The following is a 24,203-nucleotide window of genomic DNA, read 5'->3' on the forward strand; positions in this document are numbered from 1 at the left end:
TGGCTCGAAGGAAGGCAGGACTGGTGGGCTGGATATGGCCTGGGTTGCAATCCTGCAGCGAGAGAGGGTTTTTTTAAAAAAAAAATGAAATAAATCCTTTTCTGGAGGGCCTTTTTTTGGAACAGGTGGCCTGGCCGGAAATCCCACAACAGCTGTGAGATGCCAACCAGAGTAACACAATCCTGGCTCCCCGGACAAAGCCTGCTGTCCGTTTCAGTTTCCCGCTGACGGACAGGTGCCGAGGCCAATAAGATGCTGTTGCTTGGCTTTGGGGGAAGGGGCTGTGGGGTGAGGGGTGTCACTTCTTCTGGGACCTCGCAGATAAACAAGCAATATCATGGCGGGCCGAGCCATCCTTTGGGGTCTCCTGTGGTCTCTCTCTGCCCTGGGTGAGTTGTGGGCGCTGGTGCTTTTTTTTTTTCCTCCTGGGAAAGTTCAGCCTGCGGTGTGGGAGAGGGGCTTTGGGGAGTCGGTGTAGTGGTTAGGGTTGTCGGGCCCGGGTTCGAATCCCCCACTCGAGCACAAAAAGCCCATAATTGCCTCTCTGCGCCTGGCCTCCCTTGCAGGGTGGTTGTAAGGAGGAAATGGGGGAGCACGCACCACATCACTCACACTTCTCGGAGGAAAACATAAGTGTGAGAAGGGAGCAATAAAAACCTCTGTTTGGATCGTCGTGGAACCCCCCCCCCCCCGGACTCAATATATATATATATTTGCAGCCTGGAGAATTGGGCGCAGGCTCGTTTATTGATTCGGGATTTCTAGAGGCCCGGGAAGGATCTTGGCGCCCTCCTTAACATGTCATAAAAAGAATGTAAAGTTTAGAAATTCAGAAAATGAAATGAAAGGGATTCGTTGCAGTGCACAAGATCTGATTTCCCCCGCATGAAGGATGAGTAATAAAAGGAGAACAAAAAATGAGGGGGAAGCGTGGCATGGAGGATAATAAAGTCCTACAAAGTTTCTACAACTGCATTGATGCTTTTCTTGAATTACCAAATGTCAAATTATTATTATTTTATTTGAAAAATCTTGGTTGTTTTGTGCTTTGCTGGTGCTCTCTCTGGTTGTTGGGTAATTCAGCACCGATGAGTGTCATTTTAAATGGCGGTGTTTATTATAATGATTCTGCTTCTTCTTTCAAACAAACCTCCGAGTGGTTTACAGCATCCCTAAAGAGAGGCAGTGCGGTGCGGTGGTTAGAGTGCCGCACCATGACCCACAAGAGGCCTGGGTTCGAATCCCCACTCAGCTACAAAGCTCATTGGATCGTAGGCACCGTCCCTCAGCCTGGCCGAACTCACAGGGCTGCTGTGGGGATTCAATGAGGAGGGGGAGAGGTATTTGAGCTTCTCGGAGGAACAGATGGGGTATGAATTTAACAAGCAAAAAATAAATAAATCATGGATAGACACAAGTGCAAATAATATAATGCACATTCCACCTTTTAGGCCAGCAGTAAGGTAAGTTAGCCGTTTAAACACCAGGATAAATGTAAAATAACTACAGGCCTTGATAACTGTTAGCAGATCCAGGATGCAGAAATGGTGGCGAGACAAGACAACGCCATGGGCGCTAAATAGAAGTGATTTCTGCATTGCAGGGGGTTCAGCTAGATGATCCTTGGAGATCCCTTCTGTTTGAAAACACGGGCAGCGTTAAGATAAATTCAACAGTGTAAATACCTTTTGATGGATGTAATAATGGAATACTGAATGGTTCAGTTTATGTAAAATACGCAGGGATTTGTGTTGTGCAAAATGAACCACGGAAAGAGAGGAAGGGAAGCTGTTGATATTTTAAGGTTGTTTAAGTGAATATTCTAAAACAGAAATATAATAAAAAATAAGCTTGCTTTAAAATAAAATAGAAATCCCTTCCAATGCCACAATTCTGGGATTCATCAGAGACTTTTAAAGAGGGGCAAGGTGGCCGTCCGTTGGGGATTTTTCAGGTATTCGCTGCATTGCGGGGGGTTGGTCTAGATGGCCCTTGGGGGTCCCTTCCAACACCTCTGTTCCATTCAAAGGTTGGCCCTTCCCAATGGCCTGTGATCTGCCCGATTGCAGAAGACAAACTGAGAGGCAGGCAGGCAGGGGTAACCGTCTCCTGCTTCCATACTGTACAGGTGAAACTCGGAAAATTAAAATATCATCGAAAAGTGCATTTATTTCAGTAATGCAACTTAAAAGGTGAAACCAATATATGAGATAGATGCATGACATGCAAAGCAAGATATGTCAAGCCTTTATGTGTTGTCATTGTAATTATTTGTCGTTAGGCGGGTCAATTATAAATGGAACGTAATTAATGAAATGTAATAGTGATGTTTATTTTTTGTTTATTTTTGTATTACTGTAACTATTTGTTCTATGACTGTGGAATTTCCAAAAGAAAGCATTTGTAAAAATTAAAAGAAAAATTAAAAATAATAAGTTGCATAACTGAAATAAATGCACTTTTCGATGGTATTCTAATTTTCCTAGTTTCACCTGCATTCTCTCTCTTTCTCTCTCTCTCTCACTCTCTAGTTGTGAGCTGCTCAGAAGTCGAGGGCCGCCTGGTGGCGAAACTCTCCCAGAACTACTCCAAGACGGTCCTCCCCGTCCGCAGCGTCGACGACAGAGTCCCCGTCCGCATCGGGATGTCCCTCTCGCAGCTGATCAGTCTGGTGAGCGAATGGTCTTCTGGACCTGGCGGCTTGGAGGGTGCAGCACTTGGAGCCGCCAGCAGGGGGAGGCGTGGCGGCATGGCAGCCAATCAGAACCCTGCTGCTGCTGCTGCTACTGCCATGCGCGGCCTGCAGAGGGCAGCCTGGCTTCCTTTTCAAGATGTGGGGCTGATTCCTGCATTGCAGGCGGTTCATAGAATCTGAAATTGTAGAGTTCGAAGGGACCCCCAAAGGTCATCCAATCCAACCAGGAATCGCAGCTAAAGCATCCCTGGCAGGTGGCCATCGAATCGCTGCTTCAAAACCTCCAACAAAGGAGAGTCTGTCACCACCTTAGGTATACCCGCGAAGTTGCTGTCAGAGAAATAAGGGACCGGGCCGGAAATAGCAGACCGGAAGTAGTGCTGCCGCCATTTTGGAACTGGGCGGAGCATGCTCAGAAGTGACTTTTGATGCTGCTTTGCCCAGTTCCAAAATGGCCGCCGCGCCAGAAGTCGCACTGCAGCCATTTTGGAACTGGGCAGAGCAGCATCAAAACTCGCTTCTGAGCATGCTCCACCCAGTTCCAAAAAGGCCGCCGCGCCAGAATAAACCGGGGGGAAACAAAAAAAATTCCGTTTTTTCAGCTAGGAACAGCTGGGAAAACGGGGATTTCCCGGGGAAAACGGGAGACTTGGCAGCTATGCCTTAGGGAGTCCATTCCGCAGTCAAATGGCTCTTGCCATCAGAAAGTTCTTCCTAAATTATATGAAAATGATATATTGCTGGAATCTAACACTGAGGAAAGTAGCAAAAATCTAAATGAAACAAGTGTTTGGAATGTAAAGAGAAAGAAGATTCTTTTTATCATATGTGGCGGTCTTGTAGCAAGGTTAAAGGTTCCTGGGAAATGATGTACAATGAATTGAAAAGGACGTTCAAAATAACTTTTGTAAAAAAAAAAACCCCAAAAAACTAGAAGCTTTTCTTTTGGGAATCATAGGGACAGAACTACTTAATCGTATAGAAATCTATTTATGTCTGCTACTACAGCAGTATAAGAATGCTACTTGCCCAAAAGTGGCAAGAAGCAGAACTCCCAGCAAAGGAAGAATGGATACAAGTAATTACGGAATACGCAAAAATGGCGGAACTTACCAGAAGAATAAGAAATCAAGATAACAAACTTTTTTTATATAAAAGAACAAAAAAGGTTCATTGAATATTTACTGATAAATTGCAAAGAGATGAAAACATTGGCAGGATTATTGTAATAACCTGCAGGTTCATAAGAGTAGATATTTAAAGTAGAGAATTAAATGAGCAAACTAACTGAATTTGGACATGCAGAAGATATTAAAACGAGAAATTTAAGGAGCCGCAGAAAGAGGGGGAAGGAAGTCAAACTTTGAAATGTTAAATTGATTGGAAAACTAATGAAATGTATAAACTTGAAAAGTATGAAGAAAAACAAGAAATTTCTTCCTAATGTTTGGTCATGGAATCATGGGATTGTAGAGTTGGAAGGGACCCCAAGGGTCATCCAGTCCAAGCCCCTGCAATGCAGAAAACATTTGCCCAACATGGGGCTCGAACACAGGACCCTAAGGATTATGTCAGCCCTTCAGATTTTTGAAGATGGCCCTCATTTCCTCTCTTCTCCGGGCTAAACATCCCCAACTCCCCCAACCGCTCCTCCTAAGAGTCAGTTTCCAGACCCTTTATCCTCTCGGTCGCCCACTTCTGCGCACCTTCCAGCTTGTCAACACCCGTCTTAAACTGGGGCGCCCAGAACCGCACGCAGCAGGACTCCAGGCGGGGTCTGACTAGGGCGGTTGGGCTAGATGACCCTCTGGGTCCCCTCCAACTCTACAATCCGATGATTCAATGTCTCCTCTGGGCTTGGGCCAGGAAACAGTTAACGGGCAGCAGCTCAACAGCTGAAAAGCCTGGCTATTAATAGCCGAATCCTGGAGGCAGGCAGGCCTTCCTGTCGACCTCTCAGCTCATCCTCCCTTTCCTCTAGGAATGGTCCCAATTTCCTTCCTAAGCCCAATATCCTTCCTTAATTACAGCGAGATAGAATGAAAGCACGTCTCCAAGCCCAGTTTCTCCTACCCTTCCAGACTGTCGTTTCTAGTTGGGATAGAACCACACAGCAGCCAATTCAAATTATAATTTACCATATTTTTTCCGTGTATAAGACGCCCCCATGTATAAGATGCCCCCTATTTTTTTGCGGACTCCGAAATAAGAAAGCACCCCCTCACCACTACCCGTGTATTAGACAAGCCCCAATTTTAAACCTCATTTTTTGGTGAAAAACACAAAAACAAAGCCTAATCTTATACACGGAAAAATACGGCAATAGCCTTTGTTATAAGAAAAAAACAGCTGCTCCTTTTCCCTTATGGGTTATCCAAGAGCCCGTATAGAGTCCTTAAGTGGGTTCTCTATTGGTAGGAGAAAATAACAGAGGCCAACCAGAGAATATTGAGAAGCAAAGTGGCTAGTGAGCCTGATCTTTATTCGAGGAACTGTTGCAACAGGGTCCTCACTCACCACTTGCAGGAGGGAGGAGAACCCTGAAAAATGGTGCTCAAGCCCTTGTATAGACTCTTGAAATTGCCCACCCTGTAGCCCAAGAAAACATAATACGTACATCACAGAAGGAGGCATCCACAGCAGAAATCTTGCCTACCAGGATACCTGATAATGGTCACTGATTGCATTACCTGGGCAGCCTGGCCATTCTTTTGTGATGGTTAATACTTTAGTTCCTGAGTCCAGGTCACTGGCTCACCCTATTCCTACACAAATACGCCCTTAAGACAGGATTTGCAAGCGAAAAGGCAACGGGAAGGCTTTCCCCATTTGCCTCCTTTACTGCAGAGGAATATTTGAGGTCATTGGGAGAGTCAAAATGGCTTCAGGATTGCTCTCCTGTTCTATTTTATATACTTATGTATGTGTTTGCCTTGTACATTTGTGAACATTTACTTTATATATTTGAGACCATCAATTCTTACACCACCTTCAGTCTCCAGATGGGCAAGAATTACTTTATTTTGATGACGCGGCTTGTGAGCATCAGTCTAGCAGGAAATGGCTGCAAATTACTGCATAGATTCTCAGGGTGGGTGGGTGTCATTTATATGATTTCATTTATGTATATGATTTCATAAAGTTTATACACTGCACGATGGTGGGAGGGGAAATATGGTTTTTTCATTTATTGCCTTTATATCCTACCTTCCCTCCACACGCTCCAAGGAGTTCAAGGCAAGTGCATACATGGTTTAATCCCCATTCCTCATTTAGTTCCCACATCAACCCTGCGAGGCAGGTTGTGACTGTCCCGCCCCCCCCCCCCGCCACCGCTGCAAAGTGACACCCAGTAGGCTTCATGGCCAGGTGCAAATTTGGACCCTGGTCTCTCTCCTAGTCCGATACTCTAACCACCACAACACCCTCTCAAAGTGGTTTACGGGGAAAGACAAAAGTGTAAGATAAAGAGTACAGCGATGGTTTAAAAGAGGCATCCCCAAACTGCAGCCCTCCAGATGTTTTGGCCTACAACTCCCATGATCCCTAGCTAAGAGGACCAGTGGTCAGGATGATGGGAATTGTAGTCCAAAACATCTGGAGGGCTGAAGTTTGGGGATGCCTGGTTTAAAACATGGGTAGGCAAACTAAGGCCCGGGGGCCAGATCTGGCCCAATCGCCTTCTCAATCCGGCCCGCGTACGGTCTGGGAATCAGCGTGTTTTCACATGAGTAGAATGTGTGCTTTTATTTAAAATGCATCTCTGGGTTATTTGTGGGGCATAGGAATTTGTTCATTCCGCCCCCCATATATAGTCCAGTCCACCACAAGGTGGTGTGAGGGACAGTGGACCGGCCCCCTGCTGAAAAAGTTTGCTGACCCCTGCTCTAACCACTACGACACCCTCTCAAAGTGGTTTACAAATAGAGACAAAAGTGTAAGAAAAAGCGTACAGTGATGGTTAAAAGTATACGAAACGTGAACAGGTTAAAAACTTGTCTGAATGAGAATATTCTTAGCAGGTGCCAAAAAGAGTCAAGAGGCAGGGAGTTCCAAAGGTAGCTGATGCCATACCAAAACACTGGCTTCTTGCAAGCGTGGCCAACCGTTAGCGCTCTGAATTCAGACGATCCTTTCCTTTTCTTCTTTGTTTCTTCAGGCAGAGAAAGACGAGGAACTGACGACCAAAGTCTATTTGGATCTGGTAGGTGGAAATAAAAAATCTCTCTCTCTCTCTCTCTCTCTCTCTCTCTGCCTCCCTGACAAACAAACGCTTCTCCCCTTTTTTGGTAAGTGCCAGAAAGTGATCCAACTTCAGTTTTGTTCCAAGGTGTCTCCGCCGACTGCAATTCCAAAGGCACAGAATTCAGGGGTGTCCAAACGTTTTTTTCAAAGAGGGCCAGATTTAATGAAGTAAGCATGTGTGAGGGCCGGCCAAAGTTGTTGAGCTTTTTTCCAATTTTACACCAAAGTTTTAGGACTGAAGTTTACCCTACAGTTGTTGAGCTTTTTTTTTTAATTACAATTTTACCCTGAAGTTTTTGAGCTTTTTTAGGGTTTTAGCCCAGGACTTTGGACTTGCCTGCTTAAGGGGGTGTTTAGAAAGCATCATGCAGTGGTATGTCCACTGGAACTTTTCTGGGAGTGATAACCGCCCTCTGATCTGTCCTCCTATGTCTGTCTCATCTCCCTCTCAATATAAAACACATCTTTTTCTCTCACTGTGGCTACCAGACGTGGATCGACTACCGCCTCGTCTGGGACCCCGACGACTATGACGGCATCACGTCCATCAGGCTTTTCTCAGACGACGTCTGGCTGCCAAATATCGTCCTAATGAACAAGTGAGTGGCAATGAGGACTAGAAACCTTGGCACTGTCAAAAGGAAGCGATCTGCGGGGAAGGGATAGGCTGTTCCCAGCAGGGATCCCTCACCTTCCCATATAATGCGATAATACGGCCTTCCCATAATGGGCATCTGGGGAGACCCACAATTAATAAATTGTGATTAAATTCTTATTATGGGCCACTGGCCTGACTCTGCAGCCTCTAATTCACCACACTGGGGAGAAATGGTTTCTCCCCAGTGTGACTTCTTTGATGGGAAATGAGATTTTCCTTCTGACTGAAGCTCTTTCCACATTCCAAACACAGATAGGGTTTCTTCCCAATAGGATTTCTGGGCTCAAATCCCTACTTTGCCATGAAGCTCACTGAGTGGCCTTGCAGAGCCTAACCTACCTCACAGTAGGTTAGGACACAGTATGGACATAAATCTGACATCAGGAATCACCTTACCTTCCAAGTCCCAGACTGCAGAATCCGGGACCGGCAGCCGTGTGACACCGGAAGTTGCGTCGACGTAACTTCCGGTGTCGCTTTGCCCTTCTATGGGCACCAAAAATGGCCGCCGCCGGCTTCGAAAGTCGCTTGTACGCATGTCAGGAAGTGCGTCGACGTAACTTCCGGTGTCGCTTTGCCCTTCTATGGGCACCAAAAATGGCCAACACCGGAAGTCGCGTCTATGCACTTCCGGACATGCGTAGATGCAACTTTTGAAGCCGCCGACGGCCATTTTTGGTGCCCATAGAAGGGCAAAGAAAAAAATGGCTGCCGGCAGGAGAAAATAACGGAGAAAAATGGGAGACGAAGTGATACGGGGGACCACCGGGAAAAGTTAAGTAAAAACGGGGGTTTCCCAGGGAAAACGGGGTACTTGGCAGCTATGGGAATCACAAGACAGAGAAACAAGTAGGAGAACACTTCAATCTCCCAGGACATTCTATACAAGATCTCAAAATACGGTAGCTGTCTTATTACAAAAGAATTTCAGAAATAGACTGGAAAGAAAATTTGCTGAATTGTAACTCATTACCAAACTTAAAACCATGGAGAGACCTGGTCTGAATAGAGACATTGGATTCTTATCTCATTATCTATAATACTGGTATATAACTAGCTGGCTCGGCCACGCGTTGCTGTGGGTTTTTGTTAAGTGGACCTTTTTCTGTTAAATGGACCTTCAGAGTCCCCCTTTAGAGTTCCCTCATCTGCCCTGTCCCAACCCTGACTCCCCTACTGTAGGTTGCAAAAACAAGACTCCCCCCCCATACCTGCCAAGTTCCTGCCGGAAAAATAAGGGATATCCAGATCGGAAGTAGCGCTGCCGCCATTTTGGAACTGGGCGGAGCATGCTCAGAAGCGACTTTTGATGCTGCTCTGCCCAGTTCCAAAATGGCCACCGCGCCAGAAGTCGCACTACGGCCATTTTGGAACTGGACTGGGCAAAGCAGCATCAAAAGTCGCTTCTGAGCATGCTCCGCCCAGTTCCAAAATGGCCACCATTCCAGAAATCGTTTCTGCGCATGTCCAGAGACTCCAGACATGTGCAGAAGGAGCCCCCCCCGGCCGGTATGTAAACCAGGGAAAAACAAAATATTCCCGGGGAATACAGGAGACTTGGCAGCTATGCCACCCATGCGTGTTCCTGAAAATGTCCCCACCCCCCACTGCTTTGGCTGACTCAGGGTTCTTCCTCCCCCCCTTTGTTGTGCCTCATTCTTGTGACACCCCCCCCCCAATTGTGAAAGCCCCATATTCGGTTTGTTTTTCCCTGCTTGGCAATGCTGCAGCCTATTGAAAAAGCTGGGCCTTGTTGCTGCAAAAGGACGGTTTTCAGTTGGTTGTCGTGGAATTCTGTGATGTCATCTGGCGGCGCAGCTTTGGAGGCGATCTGCCTTTCTATTGGATGCTGCTGGAGTCTTCAGAGCTTTTGCTGGTGACGTCTAATTTGGGCGCCACTTTTTGTGTTTAATCATTATTTTAGGTGTGAAAGGTGTGGGTTTTTTTGGGGGGGGGTATGCAAGATCCCTCCCTGATGGGGATGGAACGTTGTGGCCAAATTTGTTACATTACGGTTCAGCAGTTACAGAGAAAGGCTGTTACATCTGCATGCGCAATGCCAACATTTTTATATACAGTACTAGCTGACCCGGCCACGCGTTGATGTGGTTTTTTCCTGTGATCCCCCCCCCCCCCTAATCCTGTCCCGATCCATGACGTATCCTGCCCCTCCTCCCTCCACCCCGGCTCATTCCTGTGTTTTGGTAGGATAGCCTTTCCTCTGTTGTCCCTGGGGAGTGTTGGCCCCTCCCCCCTGTATCTCCATACCTTGGCCCCCACCATTGGAGAAGGAACTGTTAGTTTATGGGTTGGGTTTGTTTAAAAAAAAATTAATGTGATTTGTGCAGTTGTATTTTAGATGAATGTAGTTTATCCTGGGGTTGTCCTGAATCTCTGGAAGGTGTAAGTGGATGTTGGAGTGGCCTGTAACCTACATAAAAGAAAACGTTAGTGGAAGCCTTGGTTTGCTGTGGGTCCCCCCCCCCGGCCTGTCAGGGGCCTACATAAAAGAAAAGCCTAGTGGTGGTTTCCCCGCCGCCGCCTGTAAGGGGCCTACATAAAAGAAAACCCTAGTGGAAGCCTTGGTTTGCTGTGGGTTCCCCCCCTCCCGGCCTGTCAGGGGCCTACATAAAAGAAAAGCCTAGTGGTGTGAAAATGGCCGCTTTGGAGGTTTGATTTGCTTGGTTGATGATGATGTCATTTGGTTTGTGGGTGTGGCTTATATTTCACAGGAAGGGAGGGGGTGGAGGAGGGTACTACGCCACTTGAGGGCGCTGTTTGACTTGGTGGAAAAGCAGGTCTGTACCTGGGCAGGTGTGCGATTTGAGGGATTTTTGCCCCCAACAACGCTCTAGGAGTGGCCTGGATCGTTGTGTCAAAATTTCAGGACGATCGGTCAAGCGGTTACGGAGAAAAGTGTCAAATGGAATTTCACGATTTTTACATTTTTATATATATATAGATATAGAAAATGTAAACTGGGTATGTTCCTTCGTCTCCAATGTTCAACAAAACCGCCTGACCAATTGAGGTGAAATTTTAACACAACATCAGATGCGAATGTCCAAAGCTGTAGGAAAGTTTGCTAAGAGAGATGGCACACCTGGGCCATGTAAAACCCCGAGCCATAAGGTGGCTAGATTGGCCTCTACTAGGGCCAGGACCTTTTCAGTATTGGCCCCAACTTGGTGGAACGCTCTTTCACAGGAGACCAGGGCCCTGCGGGATTTGTCCTCTTTCCGCAGGGCCTGGCAAGACAGAGCTGTTCCGCCTGGCCTTTGAATCATAGAATCATAGATTCGTAGAGTTGGAAGAGACCACAAGGGCCATCCAGTCCAACCCCCTGCCAAGCAGGAAACACCATCAAAGCATTCCTGACAGATGGCTGTCAAGCCTCTGCTTAAAGACCTCCAAAGAAGGAGACTCCACCACACTCCTTGGCAGCAAATTCCACTGCCGAACAGCTCTTACTGTCAGGAAGTTCTTCCTAATGTTTAGGTGGAATTTTCTTTCTTGTAGTTTGAATCCGTTGCTCCGTGTCCGCTTCTCTGGAGCAGCAGAAAACAACCTTTCTCCCTCCTCTATATGACATCCTTTTATATATTTGAACATGGTTATCATATCACCCCTTAACCTTCTCTTCTCCAGGCTAAACATACCCAGCTCCCTAAGCCGTTCCTCATAAGGCATCGTTTCCAGGCCTTTGACCATTTTGGTTGCCCTCTTCTGGACACGTTCCAGCTTATCAGTATCCTTCTTGAACTGTGGTGCCCAGAACTGGACACAGTACTCCAGGTGAGGTCTGACCAGAGCAGAATACAGTGGTACTATTACTTCCCTTGATCTAGATGCTATACTTCTATTGATGCAGCCCAGAATTGCATTGGCTTTTTTAGCTGCTGCATCACACTGCTGACTCATCTCAAGTTTGTGGTCTACCAAGACTCCTAGATCCTTTTCACATGTACTGCTCTCAAGCCAGGTGTCTCCCATCCTGTATTTGTGCCTTTCATTTTTTTTGCCCAAGTGTAGTACTTTACATTTCTCCTTGTTAAAATTCATCTTGTTTGCTTTGGCCCAGTTGTCTAATCTGTTAAGGTCATTCTGAAGTGTGATCCTGTCCTCTGGGGTGTTAGCCACCCCTCCCAATTTGGTGTCATCTGCAAACTTGCTCAGGATGCCCTCAAGCCCATCATCCAAGTCATTGATAAAGATGTTGAACAAGACTGGGCCCAAGACAGAACCCTGTGGCACCCCACTAGTCACTACTCTCCAGGATGAGGAGGAGCCATTGATGAGCACCCTTTGGGTTCGGCCAGTAAGCCAGTTACAAATCCACTGAATGGTAGCATTGTCTAGCCCACATTTTACCAGCTTCTTTACAAGAATATCATGGGGCACCTTGTCAAAGGCCTTGCTGAAATCAAGATAGGCTACATCCACAGCGTTCCCTTCATCTACCAGGCTTGTAATTCTGTCAAAAAATGAGATCAGATTAGTCTGACATGACTTATTTTTCAGGAACCCATGCTGACTTTTAGTGATCACAGAGTTTCTTTCTAGGTGCTCACAGACTGTTTGCTTAATGATCTGCTCTAGAATCTTTCCTGGTATTGATGTCAGGCTGACTGGGCGGTAATTGTTTGGGTCCTCTCTTTTCCCCTTTTTGAAAATAGGGACAACATTTGCCCTCCTCCAGTCTGCTGGAACTTCGCCTGTTCTCCAGGAATTTTCAAAGATTATTGCCAGTGGTTCTGAAATCACCTCTGCCAGTTCTTTTAATACTCTTGGATGTAGTTCATCTGGCCCTGGAGACTTGAATACATCTAAACTAACCAAGTATTCTTGTACTACCTCCTTACTTATTCTGGGCTGTGTTTCCCCTGCTGAATCATCTGCTCCATATTCTTCAGGTCGGGCGTTTTTTTCTTTCTTGGAGAAGACTGAGGCAAAGAAGGCATTGAGGAGTTCTGCCCTTTCTCTGTCCCCTGTTTGCATTTCACCATCTTCTCCTCTGAGTGACCCCACTGTTTCCTTGTTTTTCCTTTTGCTACGGACATACCCATAAAAGCCCTTTTTGTTGCTTTTAACCTCTCTGGCGAGCCTGAGTTCATTCTGTGCTTTAGCTTTTCTGACTTTGTCTCTACACGTGCTGGCTATAGGTTTGAATTCCTCTCTGGAGATTTCCCCCCTTTTCCATTTTTTGTACATATCCCTTTTAAATCTTAACTCAGTCAAAAGTTCTTTAGATAGCCAGCCTGGCTTCTTTAGGCACCTTCCATGTTTCCGTCTCATTGGTATTGCCTGAAGTTGTGCTTTTAATATCTCCCTTTTAACAAACTCCCAACCATCATGAACTCCCTTCCCTTTTAGTATTACTGTCCATGGGATTTCACCCAGCGTTTCCCTAAGTTTTCTGAAGTCGGCTTTCTTAAAGTCTAGAATTTGGACCTTAGTATGCTTGGTTGCTCCTTTCCGCTGGATAATAAACTCCAGAAGAGCATGGTCACTCCCACCTAATGATCCTGCCACTCCTACCCCACTAACCAAGTCATCACTATTGGTTAGGACCAGATCTAAAATGGCTGATCCTCTTGTTGCTTCTCCCACTTTCTGGACAATGAAGTTGTCTGCAAGGCCAGTGAGGAATCTGTTCGACCTTATGCTCTTGGCTGAGTTTGACATCCAACAAATATCAGGATAGTTGAAATCCCCCATTACTACTATCTCACTTCCTTTGGAATGCTTGGCCATCTGTTCCAGGAAGGCATCATCTGTGTCCTCAGTTTGGCTTGGGGATCTATAGTAAACTCCCACAATGAGATCACTGTTGTTTTTCTCTCCCTTAATTTTGACCCAGATACTCTCAATTTGGCTTTGAAGTTTTAAATCCTGGATCTCTTCACAGGTATACATATCCCTAACATATAAAGCTACTCCTCCTCCTTTCCTGTTTGGTCTATTTCTTTTAAATAGATTGTATCCCTCTATTACTACATTCCAGTCATGAGACTCATCCCACCAGGTTTCAGTGATGCCTATTATGTCATATTTAGTTTGCTGTACCAAGAGCTCAAGTTCATCTTGTTTATTTCCCATGCTCTGTGCATTAGTATACAGACATTGAAGACCGTTGATCATTCCCCCATGTCTCTTATTTAAGGATGGACTTATTTAAGGATGGACTTTGGGTTGGACTTAGCCTGACCCCTGTGTTTTTCCTCCCTCATGGCTTGAATTTGTCTACTCAAAATGAGGCTGCATTTTAAATTTTAATACTGTATTTTAATCTGTATTTTAATTAATTGCTTTTTATGTTTTATTGTAATTTTATTGGTGTGAGCCGCCCTGAGCCCGGTTCTGACTGGGGAGGGTGGGGTATAAATAAAAATTTATTATTTTTTATTATTATTATTATTAGTAACACCACAAGAACATAACAAGAAAGGAGATTCTGACCAAACACCAAGAAGATGCATTGCAGTTGGTTAGACTAGATGACCCTCAAGATCCCTCCCAAAGCTACTATTCTGTAACTCCAGGATTTCCCCCACTGCGAGTTCTTTCATGGGAAGTGAGATTTCCTTCCAGCTGAAGCTCTTTCCACATTCCAAGAGCTATTCGGTTTTCTCCGTCACACGAATTCTTTGGTGGAATTGAATCTCTTTCCACTCTCTTGGCACTGAAATGGTTTCTCCCCAGTGTGGACTCTCTTATGTCGATTTAAGTCGCTTCTTGTAGTAAAGAACTTCTCACATTCCAAGCACTGGTATGGCTTCTCCCCTGTATGATATCTTCGATGGGAAGTGAGATGGTCCTTCCTGGAGAAGCTCTTTCCGCACTCCAAGCACTGATATGGTTTCTCCCCTGTGTGAATTCTTAGATGGAAAGTGAGACTCATCTTCCGACTGAAGCTCTTCCCACATTCCAAGCACTGATACATTTCCCCCTCACCGTGAATTCTCTTATGTCGGTGGAAGTCTATTCTTGTAGGAAAGAACTTCTCACATTCCAAGCACTGATATTCCTCCCTGGTGTGAATTCTTTGATGGACTTTGAGATGTGAGTTGCGACTGAAGCTCTTTCCACACTCCAAGCACCGATACGGTTTCTCCCCACTGTGAATTCTCTTATGTCGATGTAAGTCTGTTCCTGTAGTAAAGAACTTCTCGCATTCCAAGCACTGGTATGGTTTCTCCCCTGTATGATATCTTTGGTGGCAAGTGAGGCGGTCCTTCCTGGAGAAGCTCTTTCCACACTCTGAGCATTGATACGATTTCTCCCCGGTATGAATTCCTTGGTGAACTTTGAGATGCGAGTTGCGACTGAAGCTCTTTCCACATTCCGAGCACTGGAACGGCTTCTCCCCGCTGTGAATCCTCTGATGCCGACGGAGGTTTCTGCTTATAGGGAAAAACTGCCCACATTCCAAGCACTGAAATGGTTTCTCCCCGCTGTGAATCCTCCGATGTCGATGGAGGTATAAGGTTGTAGCAAAGAATTTTCCACATTCCGAGCACTGAAACGGTTTCTCCCCGCTGTGAATCCTCTGATGCCGACGGAGGTTTTTGCTTATAGTAAAAGACTTTCCACATTCCAAGCACTGAAATGGTTTCTCCCGGCTGTGAATCCTCTGATGCCGACGGAAGTTTTTGCTTATAGTAAAAGACTTCCCACATTCCAAACACTGAAATGGTCTCCCCCCAGTATGAATTCTTTGATGGCCATTGAGTTGTGAGCTGTGACTGAAGCTCTTTCCACATTCCAAACACGGATAGAGTTTCTTCCCAATAGGATTTCTTTGTTGGGAATTGGCAAGGGAGTTCTGACTTAAATTCTCTCCACACTCCAAATCTTGATATGGCTTCTCCGCTGTGTGGATTTTATCATGTTGTCCCTCGTTTTTAATTTCTAATTCATCTCCACCTGCAACGAAGAGAGGAACAGATCAGAGCTAAGAAAGAAATGGAGTTCCCAGTTTTTGAATGATGCCAACGAACATTTGTGATAAAGGAAGATCTGAAGGGAGTTAGATAGGAAGTCTTACTGCAGAGTTCACTGCCTGACTGACATATTTATGGGAAATTCAGATTCAACCCCCCGTTCTTTTCAGGGATGAAATGTCTTTGGCTCAATCATCGAACAGACTCCATCTGCAAGGTCAGAAGTCTATTTGAATATGAATTGGATTATCTGTCTAACAATTACCTAGCGTCCAGGGGAGAATTAAATTGCTGGGTAATGACAGAATTCTAAATGGGTTTGGAAAACAGATCAAAAAGCTCAAAACTAACTACTGGCTATTTCAAAAGATTAAAATGAATACATAGTTCTCAAACTTTGCCGTTAACTTCTAAGATAAACTGTTCGTAAATCTCCCATCTCTGTTTTCCCTCTGCGGAACAGACTGAAAACCGATGGTAACTTTTTAAAAGTGCAGAGAAGCAGAGATGATCAAAGAAGGAGAACTAATAAACCATAATTAGTAAATCATCGCAAAGATAACAATGAAGACCTTTTGATTTTTGATATGTGTCAGGGAGTTGTTGCGGCTACTCCAGAGTAAACACGCTCCAGTCCGTTCTGTCTTTAAGGGTTTTTTGTGCATACTATTTACCAGCGCAGAGATAGCAGAAAACATGACCTCCGAGTCACTCTCAGAATCCGGCAATGGCACCCGTCGGCTTCGGGGCCAGCATAATAGCCTGGGGACCCCGAAACGCCGCCCCCTAGCCCTACGTTTGGGCGCACGCCTCAATTCGGGCACCAGAAGAAGCAGTGCCCCTTCTGCCCCCTGCTGGCTGGGGCAATGCCTGGGCTCCGACACCTCCCTGATCCGCCCCTCCTCCACTTGTTGGTCAGAGTGGTGCAGGGGCTCTGATACCTCGCTGAGCCCTTCCTCCTCCATCCCGCTTTCCCCTGACCTGCTGCTAGTGCTGTCGCTGGGTCAGGATGATGGGGGGAGGCTCCCTGTACGGAGGCCCCCTGACAATATGCAATAACCAACAGCTAAGAGATGCTTCTGGGGAGAAAAGCAATGCCAAACCTAGACAGCATCTTAAAAAGCAGAGACATCACCTTGCCGACAAAGGTCCGTATAGTTAAAGCTATGGTTTTCCCAGTAGTGATGTATGGAAGTGAGAGCTGGACCATAAAGAAGGCTGATCGCTGAAGAATTGATGCTTTTGAATTATGGTGCTGGAGGAGGCTCTTGAGAGTCCCATGGACTGCAAGAAGATCAAACCTATCCATTCTGAAGGAAATCAGCCCTGAGGGCTCACTGGAAGGACAGATCCTGAAGCTGAGGCTCCAATACTTTGGCCACTTCATGAGAAGAGAAGACTCCCTGGAAAAGACCCTGATGTTGGGAAAGATTGAGGGCACTAGGAGAAGGGGACGACAGAGGACAAGATGGTTGGAGCTACGAACATGAGTTTGACCAAACTGTGGGAGGCAGTGCAAGACAGGAGTGCCTGGCGTGCTCTGGTCCATGGGGTCACGAAGAGTCGGACACGACTAAACAACAACAACAAGAGATGAAATGTGCAGAATGACTGGAGAGGTTTGAGAGAGACTGCAGATGATAGAATGGACAGAATCTGTTGGGGGGGAAACCTGAGACAGCAGTAGATGAAGAAAAGTCGACAGCTTTACAGCTCTATGAAGGAAGGAAGGAAGGAAGGAAGGAAGGAAGGAAGGAAGGAAGGAAGGGAGGGAGGGAGGGAGAGAAAGCTGTTCCGAAGCCAGAAGAGATTTATGGACGATGTATGGTGGCAAAGAGTGAGGACTGAGTTGGAAATTAATACACAGGCAGAAAAAGCTTCTCATCTATTGGAAATTGGATTGGAGAGAGACGGGAAGGAATGGCGTCAAAGGAACTTGTTTCCTTTTTCTTTGAACTGCAGTGATCAACTGGAAATAGGACCATATTTTATTGCACGAAGTTTGATTTAACGAAGACACAACATGCAAAGAAGTAGGAACTATGATATTATTCAGACTTGTCAGAACCCTTGACGAGAATTCATCATAATGAACTGGAGAAAGGCCATACTGGAAATTTAATGAGAACATCCACTGAACTTACTGACTGGGTAAAGGTGAAGCTGAGAGGCTTGGAAGGGAAGATCGAGAAAGACCATCTTGCAGAAAGAGAAAAGACCTGATATCAATGAAGCTAGAAGTTGTTCTGAAACGCATGATTTGAATATTTTGAATAATTGTTATATACATAAATGGCAGACAGAGAAGCAGAAGACACCCCTTTCATTCATTGTTGTTGTTTAGTCGTGTCCGACTCTTCGTGACCCCATGGACCAGAGCACGCCAGGCACTCCTGTCTTCCACTGCCTCCCGCAGTTTGGTCAAACTCATGTTCGTAGCTTCAAGAACACTGTCCAACCATCTCGTCCTCTGCCGTCCCCTTCTCCTAGTGCCCTCATTCATATTTAATCTTGTTTCTTATCTTGTTTTCCCTATGACTTATAATTTTTGTTAGTTATTTGACAAAGTCATCTACAGTCGTACCTCGGGTTACGAACACCTCGGGTTACGAACCACTCGGGTTGCGAACTGCGCAAACCCGGAAGTATTTTTCGTCGCACGAACGTTCTGCGCATGTGCAAAATGGCGGATTCGGGTTACAAACTCTTCGGGTTACGAACTGCGACCCGGAACGGATCGCGTTCGTAACCCGAGGTACCTTTCTTGGATAAATGAGGATACAGGCAGGAAGGTGATGGAGAGAAGCTGAAGGGCTGAGGAAAGGGGACAAGGCTCCCAGGTGAGAGCTAGGAGGGTTCGCTCTTCTGTGTGTGGAATAAGGATATAAAGAGCCTGGGCTTATTATACTCTAATTTTTGTTTTTTCTCTCATCCTTTTTCTCTTTTCTGGAAACTTTCCTATCTTTCTTTTTAAGAATAGTTTGACTTTTATTGTATTTCAAGTAGAAAACATTCAATAAAAATCTTTTTTGAAAAACAAAATAAAAAGTCCCTTTGGTCCACCAAAAAAATCCACAAAAACAAGATCCTGGCAGAAGAGACTTCCATTTCCCTAGACACTCAGAAAGCCTATCCACATCCCGATCCTTGTACAAAAAGGCAGAAGCGGAGGAACAATATTCACAGACAAAACAGTCCCTAGCCCTCCATGCAAGGTGAGCTGTGGGGGTGTGAGAATCCCAGGTGCTCTAGGGGGCAACGTTGGGACCCATCAAAACATGGGAAGTTTTGTCACGGAGAAATATCGATTGAATTCCAAAACAGATTATGAGGACCCAACAGGGAACTTTACCAAGAGAGATCATGGTCCTACAAGTCTCCTCCATGACTTCCCGATGCAGAGCTCTCTGGGCAGGATCCAGCAACGCCCACTCCTCAGCCGTGAAACGGACAGCGACATCTTCAAAAGAAATGGAAGCCTGAAAGAAAAATATCCTTCTCTTAGGCAGCATAATGATTATTTCCTGCACGTTGCCCTTTTGCTTCCTGCCTGGGTTGTTTAAATTGGATTGGTCTGCCGCACCTTTTGATATTATAATGCTTTAATGGAGTTCTTTCGTAGTGTATTTTAATGATGGGTAGGAATCTTAGTGAAAATGGGTGGAACTCAACATGGCTTTATTCAGATCATTCTCTCTCTGCAAGCGTTCCAGTTTGCCAAATGGAAGAATCCCTCTCTCCTCTCCCTGTGTGTTGTTCTGGGATGGAAAGACTCTCCAGTTGTCCTAAAGCAGTGATGGCGAACCTATGACACGCGTGTCAGACGTGACACGCAGAGCCCTCACTGCTGGCACACGCCCCATCGGCCCATTCACACTGTTGTTGTCCCCCCCCCCATTTGTTCTCCCCTCCTCCTCACGCTACAGCTTGTCCCCGCTGTTAAAACCCGGATCCTTCTTTGTTGTTGCTGGTAGCCAGAGATTGTTTTTTTAACCCTTTCTGTGCTGTTTCTCTGGCGCTTTGGCAGAGGAAGGACAGATCGTGAAGCTGAGGCTCCAATACTTTGGCCACCTCATGAGAAGAGAAGAATCCTTGGAAAAGACCCTGATGTTGGGAAAGATTGAGGGCACTAGGAGAAGGGGACGACAGAGGACAAGATGGTTGGACAGTGTTCTCGAAGCTACGAACATGAGTTTGACCAAACTGCGGGAGGCAGTGCAAGACAGGAGTGCCTGGCGTGCTATGGGGTCCATGGGGTCACGAAGAGTCGGACACGACTAAACGACTAAACAACAAGTGCTGTTTCTCTGGCGCTTTGGCAGATGATGATTGGGTGTAACAGCGTTCGTTTTTTAACCCGTTCTGTGCTGGGGTTTTTGGCGCTTCGGCAGACTATGTCTGTGCTGCGTGTTAGTTCCAGCGAAGGTATTATTCTTCATTTATTTCTGTTCTCTTTCCCCCCCAAAAAGCGCAGCAGCTTTGGGGCACCCCCCCCAAAAAAAGCAAAGCAACTTTTGCACCCCCAAAAAAACCTCCAAAACGTTGGTCAGCAGCTCCCCCCAAAAAGCTCAACAACTCTGGGCACTTTGTGATAAATAAGGGGTTTTTGGTTTGGTTAGGTTAAATAATTAGTTTTGGTTTATTAAATACAGTTATATATTACAATTATACATTTTTGTTATTTAAACTATAAATATCTGGGCACTTTGTGATTAATAAGGGGTTTTTGGTTTGGTTAGGTTAAATAATTAGTTTTTGGTTTATTAAATACAGTTATATATTACAATTATACATTTTTGTTATTTAAACTACCGGTATAAATATCGCGAAACTATGGATTTTTCTCGAAGTGACACACCACCCGAGTTATGCTCGGTTTTTTGGCAAATTTTGACACACCCAGCTCAAAAGTTTGCCCAACACTGTCCTAAAGACTACTTATAATGAATAATACTAGTGGCATTCAGAGTTAAGGTGAAGGGGCTACTCATTATCCTCAGTGCATAAACCTTCATTAATGACATTTTGAGGCTTTTGCTAAGGGCAGCTTTGACAGAAGCAATGAGGAGGGGAGAGAAGTGCCCTGTCTCCCCCACCCCTCAGCCTCTCTCCCCCTACCTGATCCGGTTCCTCAGCCGCTGCTTCCCCTCCACCAGGATGAAGAGATGGATGAGCAGGTCTTGCCAGCATCCTTCTTTCACCTGTGAGAGACAAAGGGAAGCAGGGAGACAGAAATGCATGATGCTTCTCTCAGAGGTGCATTTGGGAGTTTGTCCTCATTTCATATTTTAGGTAAAGGTAAAGGGACCCCTGACCATTAGGTCCAGTCGTGACCGACTCTGGGGTTGCGCGCACATCTCGCATTATTGGCCGAGGGAGCCGGCGTATAGCTTCCAGGTCATGTGGCCAGCATGACAAAGCCACTTCTGGCGAACCAGAGCAGCACATGGAAACGCCGTTTACCTTCCCGCTGTAGCAGTTTCTATTTATCTACTTGCATTTTGACGTGCTTTCGAACTGCTAGGTTGGCAGGAGCTGAGACCAAGCAACAGGAGCTCACCCCGTCACAGGGATTCGAACCGCCGACCTTCTGATCAGCAAGCCCTAGGCTCAGTGGTTTAACCACAGCGCCACCTGGGTCCCCATTTCATATTTTACTTATGCTTAAATACATCTCCTCTCCTTTGGACTCTTCACCCCAATTTGTCTTCCCCAAAACACTGAAAGAACCCACAGATTAGTTTGAGAATGGCCAGAATGTGACCACACAGAGGGAAAACTCCTTCCTCCTTACCCAGCGGCCTCTCTCTGGTGTCCAGCGAAGTCATCTCTACCTCAGATGAATCGGGACCCGTTTCTGCAAAAAGATCCTTTTCCTGAAAGAGCAACAAGAATTTGTAAGAGAGAATGGGAGGAAGGGTTCGAAAAGGAAAAAGGATGAGCAATTCGGAGAGTTTTTTAGGGTCTTCTCCCTCCTGTTTGGAGCCCCTTGGGAGTATCCAGAGGAAAGTCTCTCTCACCTGCTTCCTCTCCTCTGCCTGACTCAGGAGGAAACCTTCGGCCAGGGCCACCGCCTGGGAACTGGTCTCTGCTCCACACTCCCTCACCCAGCTCTCCATCTCCGGGGGAAGGACAGCCAGGAACTGCTCCAAGATCATCAGGTCCAGCATCTCAGCTTTCGTGTGCCTTTCCGGCTTCAGCCACCGGTGGCAAAAGTGGTAGAGTCGGCTGCAAACCTCTCGGGGTCCTTTGGCCTCCTGGCAGCAGAACTGCCTCAACTGCCGGCTCTGCACCTCTAAGCAGAGGGTGTCCTCCTCGCCCAGGAACTTCTGCACAGAGCTCTCCCAGAATCCCCCACTGCTCCCAATTTCCATGGCATGGCCTCTTCCTGCTCCAGGGCCAGATGAGTCTTGCTCATCCATCTTTAGAAAGGAATCTATTTTTTTCTTTGACCAAGTTGTCTGTCTTGTCTGATTTAGAGGTGCTGGAAAATACTGCAAAGCAAACACATCGTTCTGTTATGAAACTGGCAGACGGTTAGCAGAAGAATTGACACCAAAGAATCGACACCAAATTGGGAGCGATGGCTAATACCCCAGAGGACAGGATCACACTTCAAAATGACCGTAACAGGTTAGACAACTGGGCCAAAGCAAACAAGATGAATTTTAACAAGGAGAAATGTGAAGTACTACACTTGGGCAAAAAAAATGAAAGGCACAAATACAGGATGGGTGACACCTGGCTTGAGAGCAGTACATGTGAAAAGGATCTAGGAGTCTTGGTAGACCACAAACTTGAGATGAGTCAGCAGTGTGATGCAGCAGCTAAAAAAGCCAATGCAATTCTGGGCTGCATCAATAGGAGTATAGCATCTAGATCAAGAGAAGTAATAGTACCACTGTATTCTGCTCTGGTCAGACCTCACCTGGAGTACTGTGTCCAGTTCTGGGCACCACAGTTCAAGAAGGATACTGACAAGCTGGAACGTGTCCAGAAGAGGGCAACCAAAATGGTCAAAGGCCTGGAAACAATGCCTTATGAGGAACGGCTTAGGGAGCTGGGTATGTTTAGCCTGGAGAAGAGAGGTTAAGGGGTGATATGATAGCCATGTTCAAATATATGAAAGGATGTCATATGGAGGAGGGAGAAAGGTTGTTTTCTGCTGCTCCAGAGAAGTGGACACGGAGCAATGGATTCAAACTTCAAGAAAGAAGATTCCACCTCAACATTAGGGAGAACTTCCTGGCAGTAAGAGCTGTTCGGCAGTGGAATTTGCTGCCAAGGAGTGTGGTGGAGTCTCTTTCTTTGGAGGTCTTTAAGCAGAGGCTTGACAGGCATATGTCAAGAATGCTTTGATGGTGTTTCCTGCTCGGCAGGGGGTTGGACTGGATGACCCTTGTGGTCTCTTCCAACTCTATGATTCTAAGAAGAAGGTCCCCTGAGCAAGTGGGGATGAGTCTTGCTAGGAACCAGTGCTAGACTGCACCACAGGCCAGACTCTGATCTTTCTTTAAGAAAAAATGGAAGGAAGAAGAAGAAATCCTCTCGCCCTCCTAGGGGGGAAGTGACCAGGCCAAAAGTGGAGGCAAATGAAGCGGTTTCTGTCAGACGAATCAGCCTGGTGGCTCCTGCCTTTCCGTGTTTTCAGCCCCGGAATAAAACCAGCACTTTGCATCTCCAACGTCCTCCAGACAGACTCCTGGGCTGGGATCCCCTTTTCTCTGTTTTGAGGGCCAGATCCTGATCTGGCCAAGCCCCTGAGGGCCAAGTGGGCGAGGCCAAAGTTCATGTGGGCCGGACCAAAGGACAGCACTAAGAAGCAAGTGCAACATTGTGTTTTAGTATTGAGTTTTAATGTTGTCGGCTGCTCTGGGAGCTTACGGGCGGGTAATGAATATTAATTTCAAATACTGTGATGTAGCTTAGCCCCCCCCCAGCCAGATATGCTTGGGGGTTCTCCTGGATCCAGCATACTCCCTGGGGGGGCTCAGGTGGCCTCAGTGACTAGCGGGATCCCTTTCCAGCTCTGACAGAGAGCACAAGGCCAGGGTCCTCCACGTTCTGGATCCCATGAGGCAATGGCAGTGTCCTCTAGGCGGACTCCTCCAAAATGCAGAGGGGCTGGGTTCCCTCTCTTTATTCGTGGCATTTCTCTCCCCTCCTTTTCTCCAAGGAGCTCCAGGGGGCATCCATGGGGCTCCCCTCCTCGCTGAATCCCCATAACCTTGAGAACACATCTAATTCCCCTCTTAGCTGCTTTGGTGGCCAGTTCATTTCCTGGCCCAGTTCTAGGGGCTCATACTTGGCACCCCAAATATCTGAACATCAGCAGGACTGGGGCGCAAGAGCCCCTCTCTTTCCCTGGGATTCAGCAGCATCGCTGGGGAGACAGGAGCTCAGCCCTGGCGCCTGAAGCCAAGCAGAGCCCCTCCTCCTCCTCCCTGCACTGGTCCCAGCCTTGCCTCCTGGGGCAGGGAGTTCCACAGGCTTGACTCTGCACCGCAGGAAGAAGCGCTTTCTCTTCCCTGCCCTCCATCTTCAACAGACTTTATTCACTTATTGTATAGGCCGGGTTTTCGTATGCTTTCTGTCCAAATATTTCCGTAGGGCTGCATTACCTCTGCTAATAAATGGGACTGATTCCTGAATCTGGATGGAG

The 24,203-nt window shown here is 46.4% G+C and overlaps 2 protein-coding genes across 2 annotated transcripts in view; one reads left to right on the top strand and one right to left on the bottom strand.

Annotated features, from left to right (window-relative positions):
• Positions 1-306: 306 nt before the first annotated feature.
• CHRNB1 (cholinergic receptor nicotinic beta 1 subunit) overlaps positions 307-24,203 on the top strand; it is a 46,136-nt gene continuing 22,239 nt past the window's right edge. Inside the window, exons 1-4 of the mRNA XM_060281933.1 lie at positions 307-389; positions 2,532-2,671; positions 6,855-6,899; positions 7,430-7,539. Of these exons, the coding sequence (XP_060137916.1) occupies positions 338-389; positions 2,532-2,671; positions 6,855-6,899; positions 7,430-7,539 (347 nt within the window). The 5' untranslated portion in view covers positions 307-337. The remainder of the gene's footprint in view (positions 390-2,531; positions 2,672-6,854; positions 6,900-7,429; positions 7,540-24,203) is intronic.
• LOC118094535 (zinc finger protein 420-like) lies at positions 14,233-21,369 on the bottom strand. The gene is made up of 3 exons (XM_060282057.1): positions 21,336-21,369; positions 14,618-15,524; positions 14,233-14,560 (listed from the first exon to the last, which is right to left on the bottom strand). Exons 1-3 carry the CDS (start codon positions 21,367-21,369, stop codon positions 14,233-14,235), a joined length of 1,269 nt encoding a protein of 422 aa, XP_060138040.1.

The sequence above is a fragment of the Zootoca vivipara genome, chromosome 13, assembly GCF_963506605.1.
Source record: "Zootoca vivipara chromosome 13, rZooViv1.1, whole genome shotgun sequence".
NCBI lineage: Eukaryota > Metazoa > Chordata > Lepidosauria > Squamata > Lacertidae > Zootoca > Zootoca vivipara.

Bases quoted from the DNA above. Each gene is read 5' to 3' on its own strand.
- LOC118094535 (XM_060282057.1), bottom strand. From the start codon at position 21,369: ATGACTTCGCTGGACACCAGAGAGAGGCCGCTGG. The intron at 15,525-21,335 runs GTAAGGAGGAAG...TCTTCGTTGCAG, and splicing joins CACCAGAGAGAGGCCGCTGG to GTGGAGATGAATTAGAAATT. The intron at 14,561-14,617 runs GTGCTTGGAATG...CCGACATAAGAG, and splicing joins CACACCAGGGAGGAATATCA to AATTCACGGTGAGGGGGAAA.